General features: G+C 43.5%; 1 protein-coding gene across 1 annotated transcript in view; it reads left to right on the top strand.

Annotated features, from left to right (window-relative positions):
• Nucleotides 1-908: 908 nt before the first annotated feature.
• Nucleotides 909-20,301, top strand: part of Bcl2 (BCL2 apoptosis regulator) — a 164,297-nt gene continuing 144,904 nt past the window's right edge. The window contains exon 1 of the mRNA XM_038349550.1: nucleotides 909-1,895. Coding sequence (XP_038205478.1) covers nucleotides 1,122-1,895 — 774 coding nt within the window. The 5' untranslated portion in view covers nucleotides 909-1,121. The remainder of the gene's footprint in view (nucleotides 1,896-20,301) is intronic.

Here is a 20,301-nt window from a genome sequence, read left to right as displayed (position 1 = left end):
AGGCGGGGTGCGCCGGTGGGGTGCAGCGGAAGAGGGGGCCGAGGGGGGGGGAACTTCGTAGCAGTCATCCTTTTTAGGAAAAAGAGGGGGGGCAAACCCTCCCCCACCACCTTCTTCTCCTGCAGCGCACCACACACAGCGCGCGGGCTGCTCATTCGGCAACGGCGGCCCCGGCGCGTCCCTGCTTGTATTTATCAAGCTGCTCCCACCCTCCACCCCATTTTTCGGAAAACGTATTGGCCTTTTGGAGTTTAATCAGAAGAGGATTCTCGTCCCCGTCACCCCCCCCCCCCCCCCCGCTCTTCCATCGTCCCCCTCGCGTGTCTCTGTCCTGGGGAGGGCTGAAGCAATCCGGTGGCTACCGATCCATGCCTGCGCTCGAGCGTGTGTGTATGAGTGTAAATTGCCGAGAAGAGGGGGAAATCACAGGACTTCTGCAAATGCTGGACTGAAAATTGTAATTCATCTGCTGCCGCTGCTGCTTTTTTGGCAACGCTGTCGTGCTCTTGAAATCTCCGGTTGGAATTCCTACGGGTTAACATTTTCAGTGAAACCGAAGTGTGGGGACGCAATCTGGAGACCCTCTTGATTTTTACTCCACCTAGCCCCCCATCTCCAACTACTGATTCATTGCAAGTTTCAAAGAAGCTTATACAAGGAGACTTTTGAAGATCAATGGTGTCGTTGCCTTATGTATTTGTTTGGGTTTTACAAAAAAAAAAAAAAGAGAGAAACTTGACAGAAGATCATGCCGTCCTTAAAAAAATACAGTAAGTTTTTTGCACAGGAATTTGGTTTAATGTAACTTTCAACGGACGCATTTCAATTTTTCTTTTCTTTCTTTCTTTTTCTTTTTTTTTTTTTACTTTAAATGCATTCGAACAAATTCAGTTTCCAGACAGTTTAATTCGTTCTCTTTAGCGTGTAACTTGTAGCGGATATGCCCTTCCTCCCCTGAGAATATAAAGGAGAACACACCTGATTTTAACTTGCTAGGTCGTCCCGCCCCTCACCTTTCAGCACTGCGGAGGAAGTAGAAGGATATTAACGCAGCTTAATAAATAATGTGCCTCATGAAATAAAGAGCCAAAAGGAATTTGAATAAAAATTTCCTGCATCTCATGCCAAGGGGGAAACACCAGAATCAAGTGTTCCGCGTGACTGAAGACACCCCCTCATCCAGGAATGCAAAAGCACATCCAATAAAAGAACTGGATTATAACTATCCTTTTTTTTCTTTTCTTTTTTTCTTTTGGGGCCGTGGGGCGGGCGTCGGGACGAGAAGTGCTGTTGGTACCTGCAGCTTTTTTGGGGGAAGGATGGCGCAAGCCGGGAGAACAGGGTATGATAACCGGGAGATCGTGATGAAGTATATCCATTATAAACTGTCACAGAGGGGCTACGAGTGGGATGCGGGAGATGTGGACGCTGTGCCCCCGGGGGCCGCTCCCACCGCTGGCATCTTCTCCTTTCAGCCTGAGAGCAACCCAACGCCCGCTGTGCACCGGGACACGGCTGCCAGGACGTCGCCACTAAGGCCCATAGTCGCCACCGCTGGGCCTGCGCTCAGCCCGGTGCCACCTGTGGTCCACCTGACCCTCCGCCGGGCTGGGGATGACTTCTTCCGTCGCTACCGTCGCGACTTCGCAGAGATGTCCAGTCAGCTGCACCTGACCCCCTTCACCGCGAGGGGACGCTTTGCTACGGTGGTGGAGGAGCTCTTCAGGGATGGGGTGAACTGGGGGAGGATTGTGGCCTTCTTTGAGTTCGGTGGGGTCATGTGTGTGGAGAGCGTCAACAGGGAGATGTCACCCCTGGTGGACAACATCGCCCTGTGGATGACTGAGTACCTGAACCGGCATCTGCACAACTGGATCCAGGATAACGGAGGCTGGGTAGGTGCATGTCTGGCTGAACTAGTCTGGGCTTTGCTCTCAAGACTGAGATGCAGAGGTTGGGGTGTGAGTGGATCCTGGGTCAAAGTAAGCCATGGAGCGAATGAACTAAAATCAAGTTTGTAACTTTGCTCCCCGAGCCCCTGCCTCTGGTTAGATCCCACCCTGCCAACACTATGCTAGCTCCTGCACGCAGGCTGTGAAAGAGAAAGGTCCAGCTTTTTTGATCCAGTAGAATTTGGAACTAAATGATACCCTGTTGCAGATGTGTAGGGTCCTGTGTAGAAACCAGACCTTCAGCCTTCTCTCCTGACCTGTGTATCTTTAGCTCCTCTGGCGAACTAATGACTGAGAGGGTCCAACTAGTCAAACAGGCTCCACCAGACGACGCAGGCATACCTTTTCTGACTCACTTGGGAACATTTTCCCAAAGAAAAACAATACAGCCCCCTTTCCTGGAAATTATAGCTAAGCTTGTAAAAAGGTAAGCTGGCATGCATGGATGTTTGTGGACTCCAGTCTGTGCCAGAGTCCCACTGGGCATGGTGTGTGTGCACGCTGAAAGACAGGCTGTAGGTGCCCTGTTCCGTCCGCTAGTCTGCAGGGGTTCCAGACTGCGCGCTGTAACTCACACATGATTCGGAAGCTTACATCCACTTTAATATCCTTTACTTATCTCTACATACAATCTACATTGTTTTGTGATCTCCACTGCTGAGTGGACTTGCATCTAGGGTATCTGTGGAAGAAATAATAACACCTAGCTGTGGAGTGTCTGGCCCTGACTTAAGTTGAATTATTAGTATCCATAGCTTTGATGAGCATCTATGGAGTGATAATTTTCTGATATCTTGGGAAATCAAACTTCCGTTATTTTTCCATGAGTTTAAGCTTTTCCTGGTTCCGGGCAGGGGGATAGGGAGCAGACTCAGGCTTGTTATACCTAAAATAGTTAAGTTACAAAAAAAATCAGCAATTGTTGTCTGACATTTTTTAAAGACTTTGTTTTAATGAAAAAGATTTTCATTTTAGTCTTGCCTTGGATAATCTCAAGAGAACGACTAAATTTTTATAGCACCTAACAGGAACAAAAAGTGTATAATTGACTACAAGTGAATCAAATATCTAGAAACACGTTCTGTTTTTACTACAGTTTGCAAGATGTGCTAATATTTATGGGCCCCAAACAGAAAAAGCCAAGAAAAATAGATGATTGATGTGAACATCTGATCTTATTTGGCCAAAGTTGACAAAATATTGTTGGCACAGTTCAAGACTTAAAAAGTAAAATTCACTGAAATATCCAAGTTTACGTGCCTGAAATTCACATGTTCTCTGTGAATTGCTCGTTTGTTGCCATCCACATGATCAGATTGTTAGCAATGCTACAAGAATTGGCTGAAGGATGGAAACTGAGCTTGCTAGATGTTTAGTTAATAGGTGGCTGGTAGTTCAGCCTCTGGAATGGGGACTTCAGGCTCCAGAAGAAGCATTTTAATGATAAAGTAAAACAATTTAATGGTTTTTTTATTTCATATTTTTATGAAAAAAATCAATCTGTTTCTCTCTTCTTGAAGGAAACTCAAGGCAGTAAGTGTGTGGTCTTGACTATCAGGCTAAAGATGTTGGACGCAGGACCATCTGCTTCTGGGGGAGCTTCAGATGCAGCCTGACCTCTGTTGTCAGGTTGCAGTGTGTTGACAAGGCAGACAACTGAGGTTTCTTTTTAAATGAAGCATCTCTTTTTTCTGCGTTCATCATCAAGCTTTTGTTGTAGGGCCTATCTTTGTGATCTGCAGGTATCTGAGGTTGATAAATGCATAGACTTCATGCTATGAAACCAAACCACAATGGCATATTGGAGGAGATGATAAAAACCTTTTTTGACAAAGCCTCTTATAGCAAAAATAAGTCTCAGAGAACCACAAATGGCTGATGGTAAAAGAAAATGTCTAATAGTTTCCAGAGCAACCATAAATGGATGGCTTTGCCGGAAAAGAACGGAACTGGCAAGAAAAGACTGTGTGTCAGAAAATAAAATCATATGTAAACATTTTGGAATAAAAGTGGTAGCATTTGAGAGTTTGTAGTGATTGGTCTGTCAGCCTATGGTTTCAAATGTGTCTTGTTAACGTATAGATTTCCCTTTAACCTTACGTTAGGATTGTGTCTCTACTATGTTGCACATTGCAGTGATGTTTTAATAACAACAGCTAAGTTTCGGCAGACAGCCTGTTTTCTTGATGTGAGAAAATGATGGGAATGGTGGGAATAATTTCCCATGGTCATTTACAGACACTTTAGACTTGAAATTACTTTTTGTCTTCTGCTTCAAAGGCAGAGTCTCCAACGCCGGGGAAGACTGTGTTCCATGTTTCATTCCAGAGAAAACAGTCCTTGGAAAAACCAGCTCCTGCTAGAGAATCCCAGAACCTGCAAATTAAGTAAAGAGTAAAGAAATAATTGGATATAAGGCTTATACCCAGGAATATGGCTTATACCCAGGTCTGAATAAGGCTTGCATGCTGTCCAGAGAAAGGCAAGAAAGTTAGAAAAAGGAGCTGGCAACTATTCTAGAAAGTGAGACCCTACCGATCAGTAGCCTGGCTGTCACCTGGGACCTTCTTGGGTGGAGACTCTCAGGCTCCAGTCTACTGCCACTGAGTCAGAACCTCAGGTTTCTCTGTGCATTAAAGTCAGAGCTGCTGGCTGCCATGCCTGATGCTTTCCAGATGTGGGTGGGTTTTTTGTTTCTTTGTTTGTTTTTGTTTTGTTTTGCTTTTTGAAGGATCAATCTTGTGACAGATTCTGTAGGCCTCTTTCCCATGATCCACGTGCAGAATGTTGCCTGGAATCTTGTTTCCCAGATGTCCACTGCAGCAATCTGACCCCCAGAAGAAGCAGAGAATGAAGGGGGGAGAGAGAGAAGTTCAATAATCGCAGCTCTGCTGCTCTCAAGAATGTTCATCATGGTGATTATGAGTTTGCGTTGGCATTTGCATTGGCCTTGTTAAAGTGAGGCAGCTTTTCTTTGTCAACTAAAGGGAAACTCATTTCTATGTACCCAGTAGATATCAGCTTCCTTTTTATTAGGTAGTTAGTAAGAAGTTTCCCCTTTCTGAATACAGTTCACATCCACCAAAACATTTGGCTAACTGAAAGCATTGCCCTGCTCATGACAGTGGGTGAACTACATGAAAGAACACCATTTTTCTAGTGGCCAGTATCAACTGCCATGGCCAATTTTGGCAGCAAAATGATAGGATTAAAAATAGCATTATGATGATCCAGTCTTAAATAATACATTCCCTGATGAGCTTTCCTTGGGAAACTGTGTATCTCTGACTGCTGGGAATCCCATGACCACTTTCAATAATTTATTTTGTACAAAAAACCCCTCATGTTATTGGTCTTAGAGTTTTGGGTCATGTGCTGTTTCTGGAACCTCATACAAGAGAGTTCACTCAGTTCTCTTTTCTGTGTTGGAGTTTTTGTTGCTATTTAGTATCCACTGAAAACATTTCTTCTGTGTGTCCTATTCTTTTAGTTGTGCTTTCTAAAAAGAGCAGATTGTTCATTTTAACAACCCTTGATTGAACTGGTACATGTCATATTGTTTAAACTCCATAGGCCACAGTTAGCTATCGCATAACAGAAATCCACAGACAGGGCAGGGGGAAGCAAACCCAATTCTTGTCGTTCTTTTTTTAAAATTTTTCCTCTTCTTCTTGTCCTTGTCCTGTTTTGTGTCTTGGAGGAATGATAAATCCACACAAGAATCGCGTGGGTGGGTCTTTGAGTTGTCACTGCAGAGGGTCTCCCACACGGTGCACCACCTGACTTCTGTGTCACGTAGCAGGTTAGCAAAGCAGGTGCATTTGTACAGGAAAACAACTCTGTCTTTGTTGTGTACAAGTATGAAGTCCCCCCCCTCCCCCAGAGGTTTCTTGGGAGCCTTTTTAAGGTAATCTGATATATTACCTTTTTCAGGTATGGCAGTGACCTTCCAATCTGGTCACCCTGGCCCCTCAGACGACTCAGTGAGACCACTCAGTGAGTTCAGATCCCTATGAAGTGTGTCTCAGCTTAATTCAAACATGTGCACTTAACGGCTAAGCAGGTGAAAAACTGTTCAAGGACTGGGTTTCCAGCAGACAAGATGGCAAGTTTCATGTATGCCAGGCCCTAGATTATGTTGGGCATCGGGGAAGGGAAGCTAACCTAACCTGTATAAATCACAGGCTAGGTCTTCCTGCATCTTAGTGGACGTGTAGTGACCAGGAGCCCTACAAGCAAGAAAAAGACAAGAAAGACAAGAAAAAGACAAGAAAGAAAACGACAAGTATGTTGTTTTTGCATGTACTTCAGTTTGATCTTAAAGTTGTTTCTAGTTACATGCTTGTTCATGTATGCACTGAGCTGATTTAAATAAGGGGCCAAATGCAGATAATTAAAGAAACTATTCCACATAGACAAAGTATTAACAGAATTGAAAGGTTGGGGTGGAGGATCCCTTTTTAAGCAGTAATCCACTGAACACTGTTTATGAACATTGAGTAGACTACAGTTTTAAAGAATTTCATTAAAGTGTTTTAAGGAAAAGACAATCAAAGATTGCTCTAATTAGAACACAGTAATTTGAAGAAATGTCTTCAATAATTCTTTCTCATACACAGAAAGATACAAGAACATTTTGAACCAGACTAGAGAGACTCCCTCCCACCCCCAACCCCAGCCTTCGAGAAAAAGAAAAGCTCCTGTTTTGCTTTGGTTTCAGTCCTAGTACTATGCTGTTATCAGATGTTTCTCTTCTGAAATGTGACACACAATTTACAGGAATTTGTACTCCACTCTCACTGCGTTCCTAAGCAACAACAAATGGTACCCGTGGGCCTCTTTCCTTAAATGCAGATGGGGAAAGTTTTAACATGAAACGGTTCTCTTCCTTCTCATAAGGTCTCTGCAAGTGACGCTTATGATGGGGCCAATTGTATAGTACCAGCACTGACCTCCAGTGGGTTTCTGTGTCTAAGGCTTTGTAGATTTTTCTTATAGGTACTCCGGGTATAGCTCCTTGTCACCATGCAATAGTTGAAGGGTAAAATTCACACAGAGAATATGGCATTGCATCTAGATTCTTCCAGGAGGTAGAAGTAGTGAAATTTCCCTAAAGCCACTGTATAGTTCACTAGAGCCTGATCTTGCCACAGGCAGAGAGGCAGGCAAGGATTCTCTTTGACAGGTGCTGTTCCTTCCTTCCAGAGATCATGACTTCCACCTCCAAGTGGAGAAGAGCGTCAGTTGGCATAGTTCTTACTTGCTGGGATCCCTGCTGTGGGCAATTCCAGTGGGCCATTGAGCTTTTCATATGCCTTGACTACCCAAAGTAGGAAACCTATAGTAAAGACTACTTCCCCAAACCCACCCTCCAACGTGTTTGAAAGGGAACCTCACTGATGTGCTGCCACGGCCACTTGGTTTGGCTCCGTGGGTGCTGTGCTTGGGTGATCCAGCACATTCCCTGAGGATGTTGACCATCGCATGTGGAGCACAGACTTCAACAGCGAATGATCAGGAAACGTTGCATTTCTCTTCTGCTGTTTGTTTTGCCTTTTAGATTTTGGGACTAGAAAGTATTCCCTTTTTAGTTAATAATCTGCTCTCTGGGGTTTCAGCACATGAGTCAGAAGCTTATGACTGACTCCCTCCACTCTTTATTACAAACAACTGGAGAGCCCACTGTGTCAGGAGCAGCTTTAATTTTTCAAAAGGTTTTTTTTCCTATTGAGGCCAATATGTCTTTTCTTGTGACAGTTCCAATTACTATATTTCTCTATTTTAAGCTATCAAAAAGACAGTTAGGCTGCAAAAGAATAATGGAGAGGTTCCAGGTGTTAATGTATAGTGCCCCACACAAGGTCTGCGTTGTAGCTTGTGTTTTGTTGTCTCTGTCCAGCTTTCATAATAGATAGCCAAGACTTGTGCTTTGCAGCATGGTGAATTTTATATCTATGTTATGAAGTCTGAAATTGAATTACAGCCAACCCTTCCCCTCTCAGCTACATCTGAAATTTTCAAAAGAAGATGGGACAAATTCTTAGTTCTCTTAATTCCATACTTATCTAGTATATAATGCACATCCTTATTACCATTAGGATAGAAATAATGTCAACTGAGAATTGTATCATCAACTGTACATGCTGATTTATCACTTAGGGTGGAGGCGAATAGTTCCATACAGGAAGGTAGCTTTGGCACCTCTAAGTTCAAAGCTCCAGAGCTATCCCTAGGTATTTCCTTTCTGGATTCTTGCCGGCATTTTTTCTTCTCTTTTTCACTGAAAACACAGAGAAGAGGTTTGATGAAAGTATTTTATAACAAAATTATAAGTATATTGAAGCAGAGCCACTTACTGAACATTGAAATGGCAACAGCACAAGAGTACTTATCTGAGAAAACATTAAGAGAAATTAATGGCTGCCCATGAACTGTAATGTTACATTCCCAGTATCTGGGATAATGGTGGGCATACAAGGATTTAAAGGATGTTGTTATTTAGGAAAACATACATACTAACCTCTTTGTTTTCACAGAGAAAAACATTTATCGGGCTCTAAATATAAAAGGCTCTGTGCTAGATGTTTGTTTAGTAAGTGTTTTAAAGAACAGACATTCAGGCTGGGGCAAATCTGAAGTAGCCACAGTCCTTGGCATTTTAGCCAAGTTAGAAGGTACCTCATGGGACATAGAGAGTTCCATGTGGGGGACAGTTTTGAAATGAATTTTGGATGTGTGAGGCCTGCAGAGAACTGGGAGGCCTGGTTCGATCCGAGCGTCATGAGCATCGCGGGAAGAACTTATCTGAGAATGTAGGCTTCAGTCCCAAACAAAGAGAGTTGTAGTTAACTTGACAGATGTTGAAAGGATCCTGAGACAGAGCAGGATGTGTATGTTGAGAAGATTGATGATGGTTGAGGCTAGACCAGAGAGACCAGGTAGGAGTATGAACCACATCAATGGGAATGGGGGTGTGTAAAAGGCTGGGTAGATGGGAATTGTGAAGACAGGACAAAAACTTGGGATTCTGTGAAGAATGAGGGAGAGGAAGAATTAGAGGACTTGAGGTGTATACCCCTGGCTAAAACAAAACAAAACAAAACAAAACAAAAGCCACTCTTCTAGAGAATGGCAACCTGCTTGTCATGACAGGTAAATGTAATGAGTTTGATGTTAGTCTCTTTCATCGTGGGCCCTCATGAGGCTATTCAAGTGGAAGAGCCAAGTAAGCAGAGAGACCTAAGGATCAGACACTCAAGGGAAAAATTACCTACCTTTATGCCTAAGCTATATGGGTTTAGGGGAGCCCCATTGCTTCCCTCATTCACCACAGTGGCCCTGAGTACTACTGCTGAATCTGCCATCTTTGGTTACTGTCGCTCACACACCAACTTTCCCCAGCAGTCTTCAGAAGCTGCTACTGATTGGGCTTCAGGATCAGTCCATAGGTTTCCTTTTCTGAGTTTGCCTTCCGGCTCACAAACAGCAATTTAACGCGAGCTTAACTAGTGTTGCCTGCTGACTGCTTAGGTCTCCATTTGTGATCTAAATTCAAGGGACTTTGGGAGTCTCTGGAACTTCTGTGTGAATTAATTTATCCTATTAAATTCAAGATGGCATCTTGCATATATAAGCAATAAGTGTTTTATAATAAAGAGTCGATTTATGAAATGAATGAATTAATAAAATTATATGTTAAGGGCACTTTGGGTGTTTAAGTTATTCTAATCAGATAGTGTTGTCTTAGTCTCTTAACGAGCGATCTCTGCCCAACTGTCACATTCTACTTGTTAATTAATATTTATTAGAAACAAAAGAAGAAAGCATACCAATGGTTTCCTTGTTATTTTTTCTTCGAATTAAGAAAGTATATTATAAAGATAGAATTTCTTGATTTTGCATTATATGTTCATCAGATATCACTCTTCCAGTACTGATGTTGCTGGTGGTCACATTCTGTTTATACAAAGTGGTGTGCACACAGAATACAGGCCTGTACCTTCTCTCTTTGTCCTCTCATGTTTCAGATCTAACCCAGACTTGAAGGTCTTGATGTATGAGATTATTCATCACCTTATCATTAAAGGAAGCAAGGCTTGAGCAAGGTTCTCACAGAAGGAGCAAGGTGGATTTTAGCTCCATCAGTGTGTAGCTCAGATATTAAGAGAATTGGAATGAAGCCATGAAGATAAATGATCTTCTCTGATAAAATCAAGCAGCTTGCTGAAGCTGGAAGTCAGTTCAGGTCAACATTCCCGAAGATGAGAGACTTAAGATTTCATTTCTAAAGACACTGACCAATAGGAAGAGCAACAGGGCAGTCACCAATAACACTGTTAGCCCAGTAGCTTTGGCCACATTTATGTTCTGGTTCAAACAGTCTCACAGCCTATCTGTGGTTTTGAGAGCCCTCATCTCTTGGCATAATGCCAGTTTAAAGCCTTGTTTGCTCATCGTGTGTCATCTGTTTGAGAAAGATCATATGATTTGTTTACTTGTAATGAAGGTTGACCATGCTTCTCCAGGGGCTTTTAAAGCGACGGATGTGTCAACTTGCAGATTTGTCCCCATGAATGAAACCACAAACAAATTCTCTTCTGTCTCCCAACCCCCTCCCTGCCGTCTTCTATGGCCATCTGTGCCTCATTTCCATTGCCAGCCCCTATTCAAGTGGCTTATCTTTTAGTGAATTCAGAAACTTCAAATTATAACGGACACCCAGATAATTGGCCTGGTCTCCAAACTATCTGTCCCCTGAACAGCTGCCAGATTCCTTCTTAATGAATACATCCACTGACAGAGAGATGTTGAGCTTGCCCATATCCGTGAGAAAATGAGCTCCCCTGCTCTGCAACAGCTTGCAGCACAGGGGAAGCAATGACAGCCATTGCAAAAGTTCTCTTTGAATGTAGTTTTCTTTCCCATAAATGATACTTTGAGAATACAGTTAAGGGTTATTAGTTTTCTGTTTCATGCTTGGCCTGTGTGTGAGAATAACACAAGCTGTCACTGCAAATCAGTAGCTTTATCTGGTTAATGTGAGTGTTTAATATTTGGCTTGATTAAAAATTAACTGATGAAAGCCCGTGTCATTAGAATCTGAAAATGCCTTTTGTAAGGACTATTTCAAGGGCATGACCAATGAATATATTACTGGTTTAAAAACATGGGAAACTGAGGGGAGGGGTAATATAGATGGAAACATTTGACTTTGTCTTAAAACTTCTGCATGTTTGGTACGGTAAAATGTTGGAAAGGTCTGCCCTGGTTGTCGTTGTTAAGGACCAACTTGCAGTTTTACATTTGGCTTTAAGTGAACAATTTTCAATTGGTCATACAATTACTGAACACAGAAAAGTAAATTGACTATTAATTTATTGACATCTTCACAATGTACTCTATTAATTATGTCTGTATAACAGAAATGACACAGGGAGGCAGATTTTTGAAGCTCATGGTTTTAGAGGGTTCAGTTTGTGATTGCTTGGCCCCAGGTGCTTGGGTGGAGCATCATGGTGTGGAAAGTTGTGGTGGATGCTATTCTTAACTGATGGGGGTTAGGGTGGGCAGGGATGAGATAACCCCAAGAGCTGGCCCATATTATCGACTTCCTCTAACTAAAGTCCACTTGTTCAAGATTTCAGATAGGGACTAAGCATTTAAAATGTGAGCCTGAGACCGAAGAGATGACTTTGTGGTTAAGAGCACTAGCTTACTCTTCCAGAAGAACTTGGCTTGATTCCTAGCACACACATGGTGGCCAACAACTGTCTGTAACTCCAGTTCCAATTGGTCTGATGCCCTCTCCGGGCTTCTTTCAGCACTAGGCATGCAGGTGGTACACAAACATACAGGCAGGCAAAATATTCATATACACATAAAATAATAAAGTAAAAATTGTGGGCCTTATGGGGAATGTGTCGTATTGATATAAATGATAGCACAAATATATACGCTGGGTCTGGAGAAAAATGGTCTGAAGTTCATCATCTGGAGCTCGTAGGACTCCAGAATCAGCCAGTGCACACAAGCCTAGAGCGGAGGGAGAAGCAGGCCGGCTCGGCAGAGGCGTTTGTTAGGCCAGGAAGAGGTTCCCAGCCTGAAGGAGGAGCATAGTTAGCCTAATGAAGCTGGAAATGTGTGAGCAGCTGACACAGGGTGTGGGGACTGGCTGGAGCGGAGAAGACAGGACATTGCTATCAGAGAATGCTGGGGACACGCCACACCGCCATTCTGAGACCTTCCGGCAGCTGATGCTGCTGAGACCGGGAAGGAATGAATGGGCAGCGAGCGACCCTGTACCTGACCTAGGGAATGGCAGTGTGGATTCCAGGAATGGACTGTTTTGTGTTAGGAGTGGAGTAGGGGCAGGGGTTGTCTAGGAAGATGTGGCGGTGCGCTAAACAGTTCAAGTATCACTCATTTTTCTTTTGCGCTGTAGTGGCTTCCCCCGTAACTATTTCCAGAACACTGCAGTGAGTATTTAGTCATTTATGAGTACATCCCGCCCCCAACTCACTCTCTTAAACCGACATTGTCTTCTATGGCTACAATTCACAATGGAATAACCCTTAAAAGATCAGTTAATAAACTTTTCTTAGAAGAAAGTTAGTTCTGAGAGGCAGCTGTCGTAGAATCTTTCCTCAGGTGAAACAAGGACCAAAACTGTTCTGTAGAGTCCCTGTGTGGGCCTAAGAAAGGCAGGTAGAGCAGTCTGCCTTCCCTGTGGATTCCAGACCCACACTTCCTGCATCTCCAGAGAGAACTTGCAGCAGTGCTTTAGAAGCAGGAAGCTAGGGAGGTGGTGCTCTTGGCATCCAGGAGATTCACCTGCCTCCTAAGACACCACATTGTTCAACAGGAATTTGATCAAACCTATTTAATTCTGCAATTTTGTATTCTCTACTGCTCTCTATTGAGAAAAATTAAAAAATTAAAATGTGGCTTAATGATGTAATGTATGTCAACACACACACACACACACACACACACACACACACACAAGCACACAATAAAATTCAGTCTCTGAGGCTCCAAAGCCACAGAGAAACCCTGTCTCGAAAAACAAGAAAAAAAAAGAAAAAGAAAATTCAGTCTCTGGTTTCTGGTTATTTCCTCTTCCATTATTCTGTGCTTGTAAAGTATGTTTTGCGCTTGCTGCAGAAGGAAATCTACATGTTTCCCATTTGATGTTCATACATGAACTCAAGACCCTGTGGGGATTTATGAGCCAGGTGGTCTTGGACCTGTAGCTCCTAAAAGAACAGTCCTGCAAGGCAGTGGTGGCGCACGCCTTTAATCCCCACACTCAGAAGGCAGAGGCAGGCGGATCTCTGTGAGGTGGAGGTCAGCGTAATCTACAGAGCTAGTTCCAGGACAGGCTCCAAAGCTACACACAGAAACCCTGTCTCAAAACAAAAACAAAAACAGAGAACTCCTAAAAGACTAATTGGAGACGTCTGCAATACCCCATGATACAATACTATAAACTACCCACCCACCCTGTCAACACAGGGAGTGAAACCTGGGGATTACTAGATGACAGCTCTTGTTTGTCACTACATAGCCAGCAATTGTGCTTTTTTATTTACTTTAAAAAATGGGCTCCTTTCTAGGTAAATAGTAAAAAGTGGGCAAACATTCATTAAATTAAAAAAAAATGGTGGCGCTTTTATCCTTAGGGTCATGCTGAAGTGCACGCTGATCACTCACTCAGCAAGCATGTATGGGCTTAGTGCAGGACGGGAGTGCTTGCCCAGTGACGTGAGGGTTCTCTACAGAGTGTGGCAAACAGTTCTTATTGTCGGGTGTGGTAACTCATGTCTGCAGTCCCAGCACTCAAGAGCCTGGGACTTGAGGATTGCTGGCAGTTAAAGGTCAGCCTGGTCTTGTGGTACAGACCTTTAATCCCAGTACATGAAGCAAAGGCATACAGGTCTCTTTTGATTTGAGGTTGGCCAGCCTGGTTTACATAGTGAGCCCAGAACAGCCAGAGTCACACAGTGAGACCTTGTCTCAAATGACAAAGCACAACAAATTGTGTACCAGGCAGAGCTGTCAGAGAAAACACAATAGTCAAGGGCTCGTTCTCCACCCCTTGAGTCCGACAGCGTGGGGCCATCAGAGCAGTCACTGGGGAGCTAGCAGAACAGAGGCAGAGCCAAAGAGGCACAAAGGCTGTGTGAAGGTGAACTCGGGTGTTGTGGGGTGTTGCTGCAGTTCACACAGCAAAGGATGAAGGCTTTTGTTCACCAGCACCAAATTTAGTGCTCGGTCCTTAAGTTTACCGTCAGTTTGAAGCCAGTTCCTCTGAGCATTAATTAAAGAGAGATACTATTTTTGGACCATGTACTTTAGCACCTCTCCACTTTGAGTCTCTGATTCTTCTCTCCCCTTTGTATTTATTGCAGCACTGGCCAATGGCCTGGGCTTTAAGAAGCAGGAAGGAAGGAGACAAGCATTTATTGAACCCCCTTAAGTGCCAGACTCCAGGTTTAACCTCAGACACCCCCTCAGAGTGGGAAGCAGCATCATACCCACAAAAACCCAAATGATTTCTCCCACTTCTCAGCAAGCCCAGATCTTGCATTCAGGCAACCCCACTGATAATGTCCTCTGGAACATAAAGAAAAATTTAAACGTTTAAACAGAGACCTATTAAAAATGAGAAATTGATACATGTGGGGTTTTGTTTGTGTTTTATTTTCTTTAAGAAGCCACTCAGTAACCTGAGTTATTATTTTAACTCAGTTAAAAGGAGATGAAATATTTCTCACATTCTGGGTTCTAAACAGTCTTTCATAGCTAAGAAAGCTGAAGCTTTTAAAGGAGTCTTTCCTGTTTCTTTCTTCTCTGGCTCCAGTATCTGTGCAGCTTTTGGAAAAATAAGTGGTCATCATTGCTTTGACTGCTGCGTGCTTCCAAGGGGCAGCATATTCAGAATGAAAATGCCCCCAGTACTGTTCCTGATCCAGGCAGTGACTTCACCAGCCAATTGTAACCTGCCTAATGCCTTTAATAGAAAGGTGGGGACGTCTGTGGCCGCACACCCGCTGTGCTCCTGACTCTCTGGTCGTTCCTATTTTAGGCCTGACCTTTGTGGTTTTTTCCAGAGTTCAGGGATGGAATGATATGTTGTTCAAGTTTACAGGATGATGTTGTATCTCTTTTTAGAGTTCGCTGTAAATTTTGTTCTACTCAGAAGCAAACCTACCTTCAGCCAAGATGCTGTTTTCATGTCTGCATTTTAATTTGGGTGTTTCAACCCAGAACAGGACAGTTTTCTATAATAACTCTTGAGCAGGATGCACAGTGTGTGTTGACTTACAGGGTTAAGGGGGATCCAACATGAGTCAGGAAACTCTTCCTACTTCCTTATTAAGTGTTTTTGTTATTGTTTGTTTTGTTTGAGATGAGGTCTTGATGTACAGCTCTGTTAGTCTGAACCTTGTCATGTAGACCAGGCTGGCCTCAGACTCACAGCGATATGCCTGCCTCTGCCTCCCAGGTACTAGGATTAAAGGTATGAACCACCATACCTGGCCAAATGGCTCTTTTCTTCTCTATTTTTATTAGTTGATATATTTCTTCATTATTAAGCATAGATGAGTGAAATATTTAAATAACTTCAAGTTCACATGCAGAATGTAAAACTTGAGTCAAAGAGAAGAATCACATGTGTTGAGCATTTTAGAAAAGAATAGATGAATACAAACTTAAATGTTTTCCAGGTATAACATATTACCAACCCTTGAGAGCAGAACAGCATACTATTTCATAAGAAGCAAAAGAAAAGGGGAAGAGAAAGCATTATTCAGGTCCAGGGAAAATAGTAACCTTTCATTAGGCAAGACAGCTCAGCACGACCTCTGGGGTAAATGACTGAACAAGCCAACTGTTTATTCTTGTTTATTGACTAGCACTTAATTTATAAGGAACAACCCAAAAGTGTAGTTGAAAAGGCTGCTGTATTTTTAACCCCTAATATCCTAGTGAATTCACACCATCAGTATCTTTGTGCTTTTAGTAGATTTTGTGTAACAAGTATAGCTTTAAGACAGAGGAAGAGTTTAGTTTCTGTGTGAGAAAGAAAAGCCCTGCCCCTTTGACCTCAGTTCTCGGGGTTCTTCCTAATGACCCTGAGAAGTAGCAGCTTTTGGTCACAAAACTGTAATTTGTGAGTACATGACTTTCCCAACTACAAAACACATCCGAGATCTCTGCTGACTGGCGGCCATTCCACCCAACAGCGGGGTTTGTTGCTATCATTTACATCTCTGGCTACCAAGGACTCAGCCACTATTTCCCAGCCAACTTGCTAAGAAATAGGCATGTGTGTGCACAACATTTACCAATTTTACCAGTTTTTGTTGCTTTGAGACAGATTTTTACTCTGTACCTTAGGCTGTTCTAGAACTTACCTTGTATTAAAGACTGCACATCATGTCTTTAGGTCTCATGTAACAGGCTTAACTTAACATGCCTAGCTAAAAATTATATTTTACTTGTTTTTGTGGTCCTGCATATTGAACCAGAAGCTTCAAGTACACGAAGTGTTTGGTGACTTTTGTGCTGGTCTGATAGACACCACTACACAGCAACCCTTAGAAATAAAATAATTTAATTGGGATCTTGCTTACACTTCTAGAGAGTCCATTATCATCATGGCAGGGAGTGTGGTGGCAGGAGACAGGCGTAGAGCTGGAGCAGTAGCTGGGAGCTTACATCCTGATCCTCCAACAAGGTCACACCTACTACAGCTAGGCCATACCGCCTAATCCTTCTAACACTGCTCAAATAGTTCCTCTCCCTGCTAGCTAATGAACCACTGGGAGGCGTTCTCATCCAAAGCACCACACTGAGCAAGCCCCTCCCGCTGAGCTGTATCCCAGGCCTATTTTAACAATAGTGTTTTCAGTGCTGCACAGTTGTCACCATTATCCATCACTAGAACCTCCATGGTCCCCACATGACCCCTCCTTCCCTCCTTCCCTCTCAGGGGCTGCTCTTCCAGCTCTGTACAGCAGTGGAACCATACAACGCTTATCTTTCTATACGCAACTTGTTTTGCTTACCCATAATGTAGCACATATCAGAATACCAGTCCTTGTCAAGGCAGAATAATGTTTTAACCAATTTGTACTTAAAAGATATTTCTTTCAAGATTAAGTGTTGATTTTTTCCATTAGCGAATTATGACAGCAAATATATCACATTAAAACTGAGTTAAATAATAGAGGCCTGAAAATTATTAGAACAGTTGTTTTAAAATCTGATGGTGCTTTTCCTGTCAGTGTGACCAGCCATTTAACAGAAATAACTAAAGGTGGGAAGTAGATAGTTTTATTTGTCAGGTTCAGAGAGTTGAGGTTCTTGTTCTTAACCCCACTGGTTCCTGGCTGATGGAGAGGTAGGACATCGTGGCAGCAGGGGAGAGGAGGATAAAGCTGTTCACCATGTGACAGGAAGCAGAATGGAAACACGAAGAGGTTCTGGCAAGCTATCCTTTTAAAGACATACCCTCAGAGATCTGCTTCTTTTAGCCAAACCAATCTTTTTACTACCTTCCAACAACACGTTCAAGTCTTGAACCCATCAATGGATGCAAACACTGGTGAGGTCAGAACCCTCATGCTAAGATTGTTTGTGGAAATGCTAGAGGTGTGCACTTCTCAACACAAGCAGGTTGTCAATCAAGACTTATGTCTTCAGGCGGAGGCTGCTCATTCATTCCTGGCTGTCCAGACTTGAAATAATCACACAGAAACTATACAGTGCTGTTTGGCCAAAAGCTTAAGTGTATTTCTAGCTAGCTCTTACATTTTAATTAAGCCATTTCTATTATTTTATATTTTACCACGAGACTTGTGGTTTGCCGGCAAGGTTCTGTCATGTCCCTCTCCTTCAGCAGCTACATGTTTCCGCCCTGACTCTGCCTACTCTCTCTCCATATCTATGTTTGGATTTCTGTCTGGCTTTACTCTGTTCAGCCATTGGCCGAAAGCAGCTTTTTTATTAACTAATGGCAACAAAAGATATTCATAGCGTACAGAGGGGAACCCCACCTCAGATATCTCTGTGCTGTGAAGAGCAAACTGGACGCTGAACAGCATGGTCTTCTGCAACTCTCTGTGTGCAGCAGACTCCAGGGCCCCAGGGGGTCCTTTTTGTCCCAGACAGGGTAATGTCTCACAGCAACACTTAGAGAATCCAGGAGAAGTGGGTAATGATTTGCAGAAAGAGCTCCATTCTAAATGGTTAGCATTTTTTGAATGTTTAGGCTTCAGCCATCTGAAAAATTCACTTAGTGAAATGGTTCCAACTCTCCATGAAAGAGAAGGAAAGCAATAGCAGAGTTAAGACAGGGCTGGCTGGCCAGATCTAGTCTTCCTCTTTCCCACCTCACCCTAGAGAGTGGAGAGTTGGTAAGAACCCTCAAGTAGAAACAGAACGGCCGTATGTCCTGGGGTTCAGTGGATAAATACCTTTTTAAAAAAAGAAATTGAGTTCGCCATGTGAGAACGCAAAAAGACACCACATGTAGATAGACATTTGAAAGTGCCTGTCAAGCTTAGGAAGGGCAAACAGTCAGTGTGACCAGAATATGGCTAAAGGTGGAACTGAAAGGTCACAAAACTGAAGACAAGATGACACACATAAACTGTCACACCAAGTTCTTGCTGCACACCATGGGGAAGAAAGCCAGCGATGGCTTTCAGCTGGACAGCGAGGAGGGAGCCACCAGACACTTCCCTGAGGACACTATTGCTGACTTCACTGTTTGGTGGGTAAAGGAAAGCATGAAGGGCACAGAAGTGGGACAAGTGTCCAGATTCAGGTGCTGAATAGCCTGACCAGTCTGAGGAAATAAGAACAGCCGTTCATAACAAATAGCCTGAAAGATGTTTCAAAGGCACGCTCACAAAGGTTGCGCATAGCATTTGAGGGAGGTGGGCATGCATGACCAAGCACTGGGCGGACATGTTTAGCACAGGCACATTTAGAGCAGATGCCCAATAAACACTGAAAGGACAGCTGGCTGTGTGGACATTACAGGTCTATATGCAAGTGTCACAGGGACACCCCCAGCTGCCTATGTGGCAGTGACAGCGCAGATGCTCTTGATACATCTTCTTTCCCCATTACTGCATTTCTTTCTTACAGCAGTCTAGGCACGTTGGAGTGGGTCATATATCTGCCTGGCAGTGATGACAGTCCTGAGACAGTGACAGTCCTGAGGCGTGGACAAGGGACTAGCAGTGCTGATCATGTGGTAAAGCTGGGTTTGAATTTAGCCAGTGTCAGAATAGTTGGCGTTCTTGAAGACAGCTCAACTGCCTCCCCAGTTTTGGAGTTTCCAGGCAGCTCCTTCTCTCAAGGCCCTGGATGTGATGACTCGGCAAACATGAGCAGCTCCAGGATGCTGGGAAGATTGTTAGGAAACCATTTATCTCACATAGACAGAGCATCTGAGATGACCTTAGCAGAATTAACAATGGTAGTAATAGCAATAGCACAGCCTTTTCCCTGGCACAAGAAACCAGTTCTGTCATGAAATGGGATTTCCCTGAGAAAACGGGCGGGTGAGATAAAAATAACAAAATATAAACTAGCAGCTGATTGTGTTCTGTTCTCTCTTGCACACTTGACCATGAGTGATTTACTTCTTGCAGCTGTCATGTTGAGAGTCACCTCATTTACTCATGTGTCCCTTGGTTCTAAGGAGGAAAGATGAGTGTCTGGGTTCAGAGGACTGTAGTGGACTGTCACCTCGAATCTGTACCTCAATACACCTGGCAAAGAGGGAAAGTGTCTCTTAGGCTAAATGTTGACTTGGGAATGGAAGCCAAGAGTTTTGTGGAACGGGGGAAATGGGCTTGGTTTCCCATGGTAAGCTCTCAGGCACTCAGGCCTGTGTACAGTCATGGGTCATTAGCACCTCAGCTGAAGTTTTCTTGCCATATGTCAGAGTCTTGTAAATAAACTCTTGTCATAACAAAGGATGCAGCAGCCAGATTACATGGCTGTGCCCACACTCCCTTGCCAATTTCTAAGTGGGCATGGGAGGGTTCCATTTTTACGCTGGAGTCTGTCTTGCTACACCACCCTGGTAGATGGTGATGCACAGTGGTGGCCATAGCATCATGCAGGAAAGAGTGAGGCTTGCAAACCCAGTCAAACTCTCTTGGCTCCAATTTTATGCAAATTTGCCTAACAGAATGCAAATGATTTCTCAGTAATTCGGGACCCAGGAACCCATGCTCATCTGTTTTCAGCCATCTTCCTGGGCTCTGAGTGCAGCTACTTTGGAGACAGGGGGCATATGCAATGGAGCATGTTAATGAAGGCT

This window comes from Arvicola amphibius, chromosome 12, assembly GCF_903992535.2.
Source record: "Arvicola amphibius chromosome 12, mArvAmp1.2, whole genome shotgun sequence".
Taxonomy (NCBI): Eukaryota; Metazoa; Chordata; class Mammalia; order Rodentia; family Cricetidae; genus Arvicola; species Arvicola amphibius.
The sequence above is the reverse complement of the archived record's forward strand: the minus strand, read 5'-3'. Positions and strand labels throughout refer to the sequence as shown.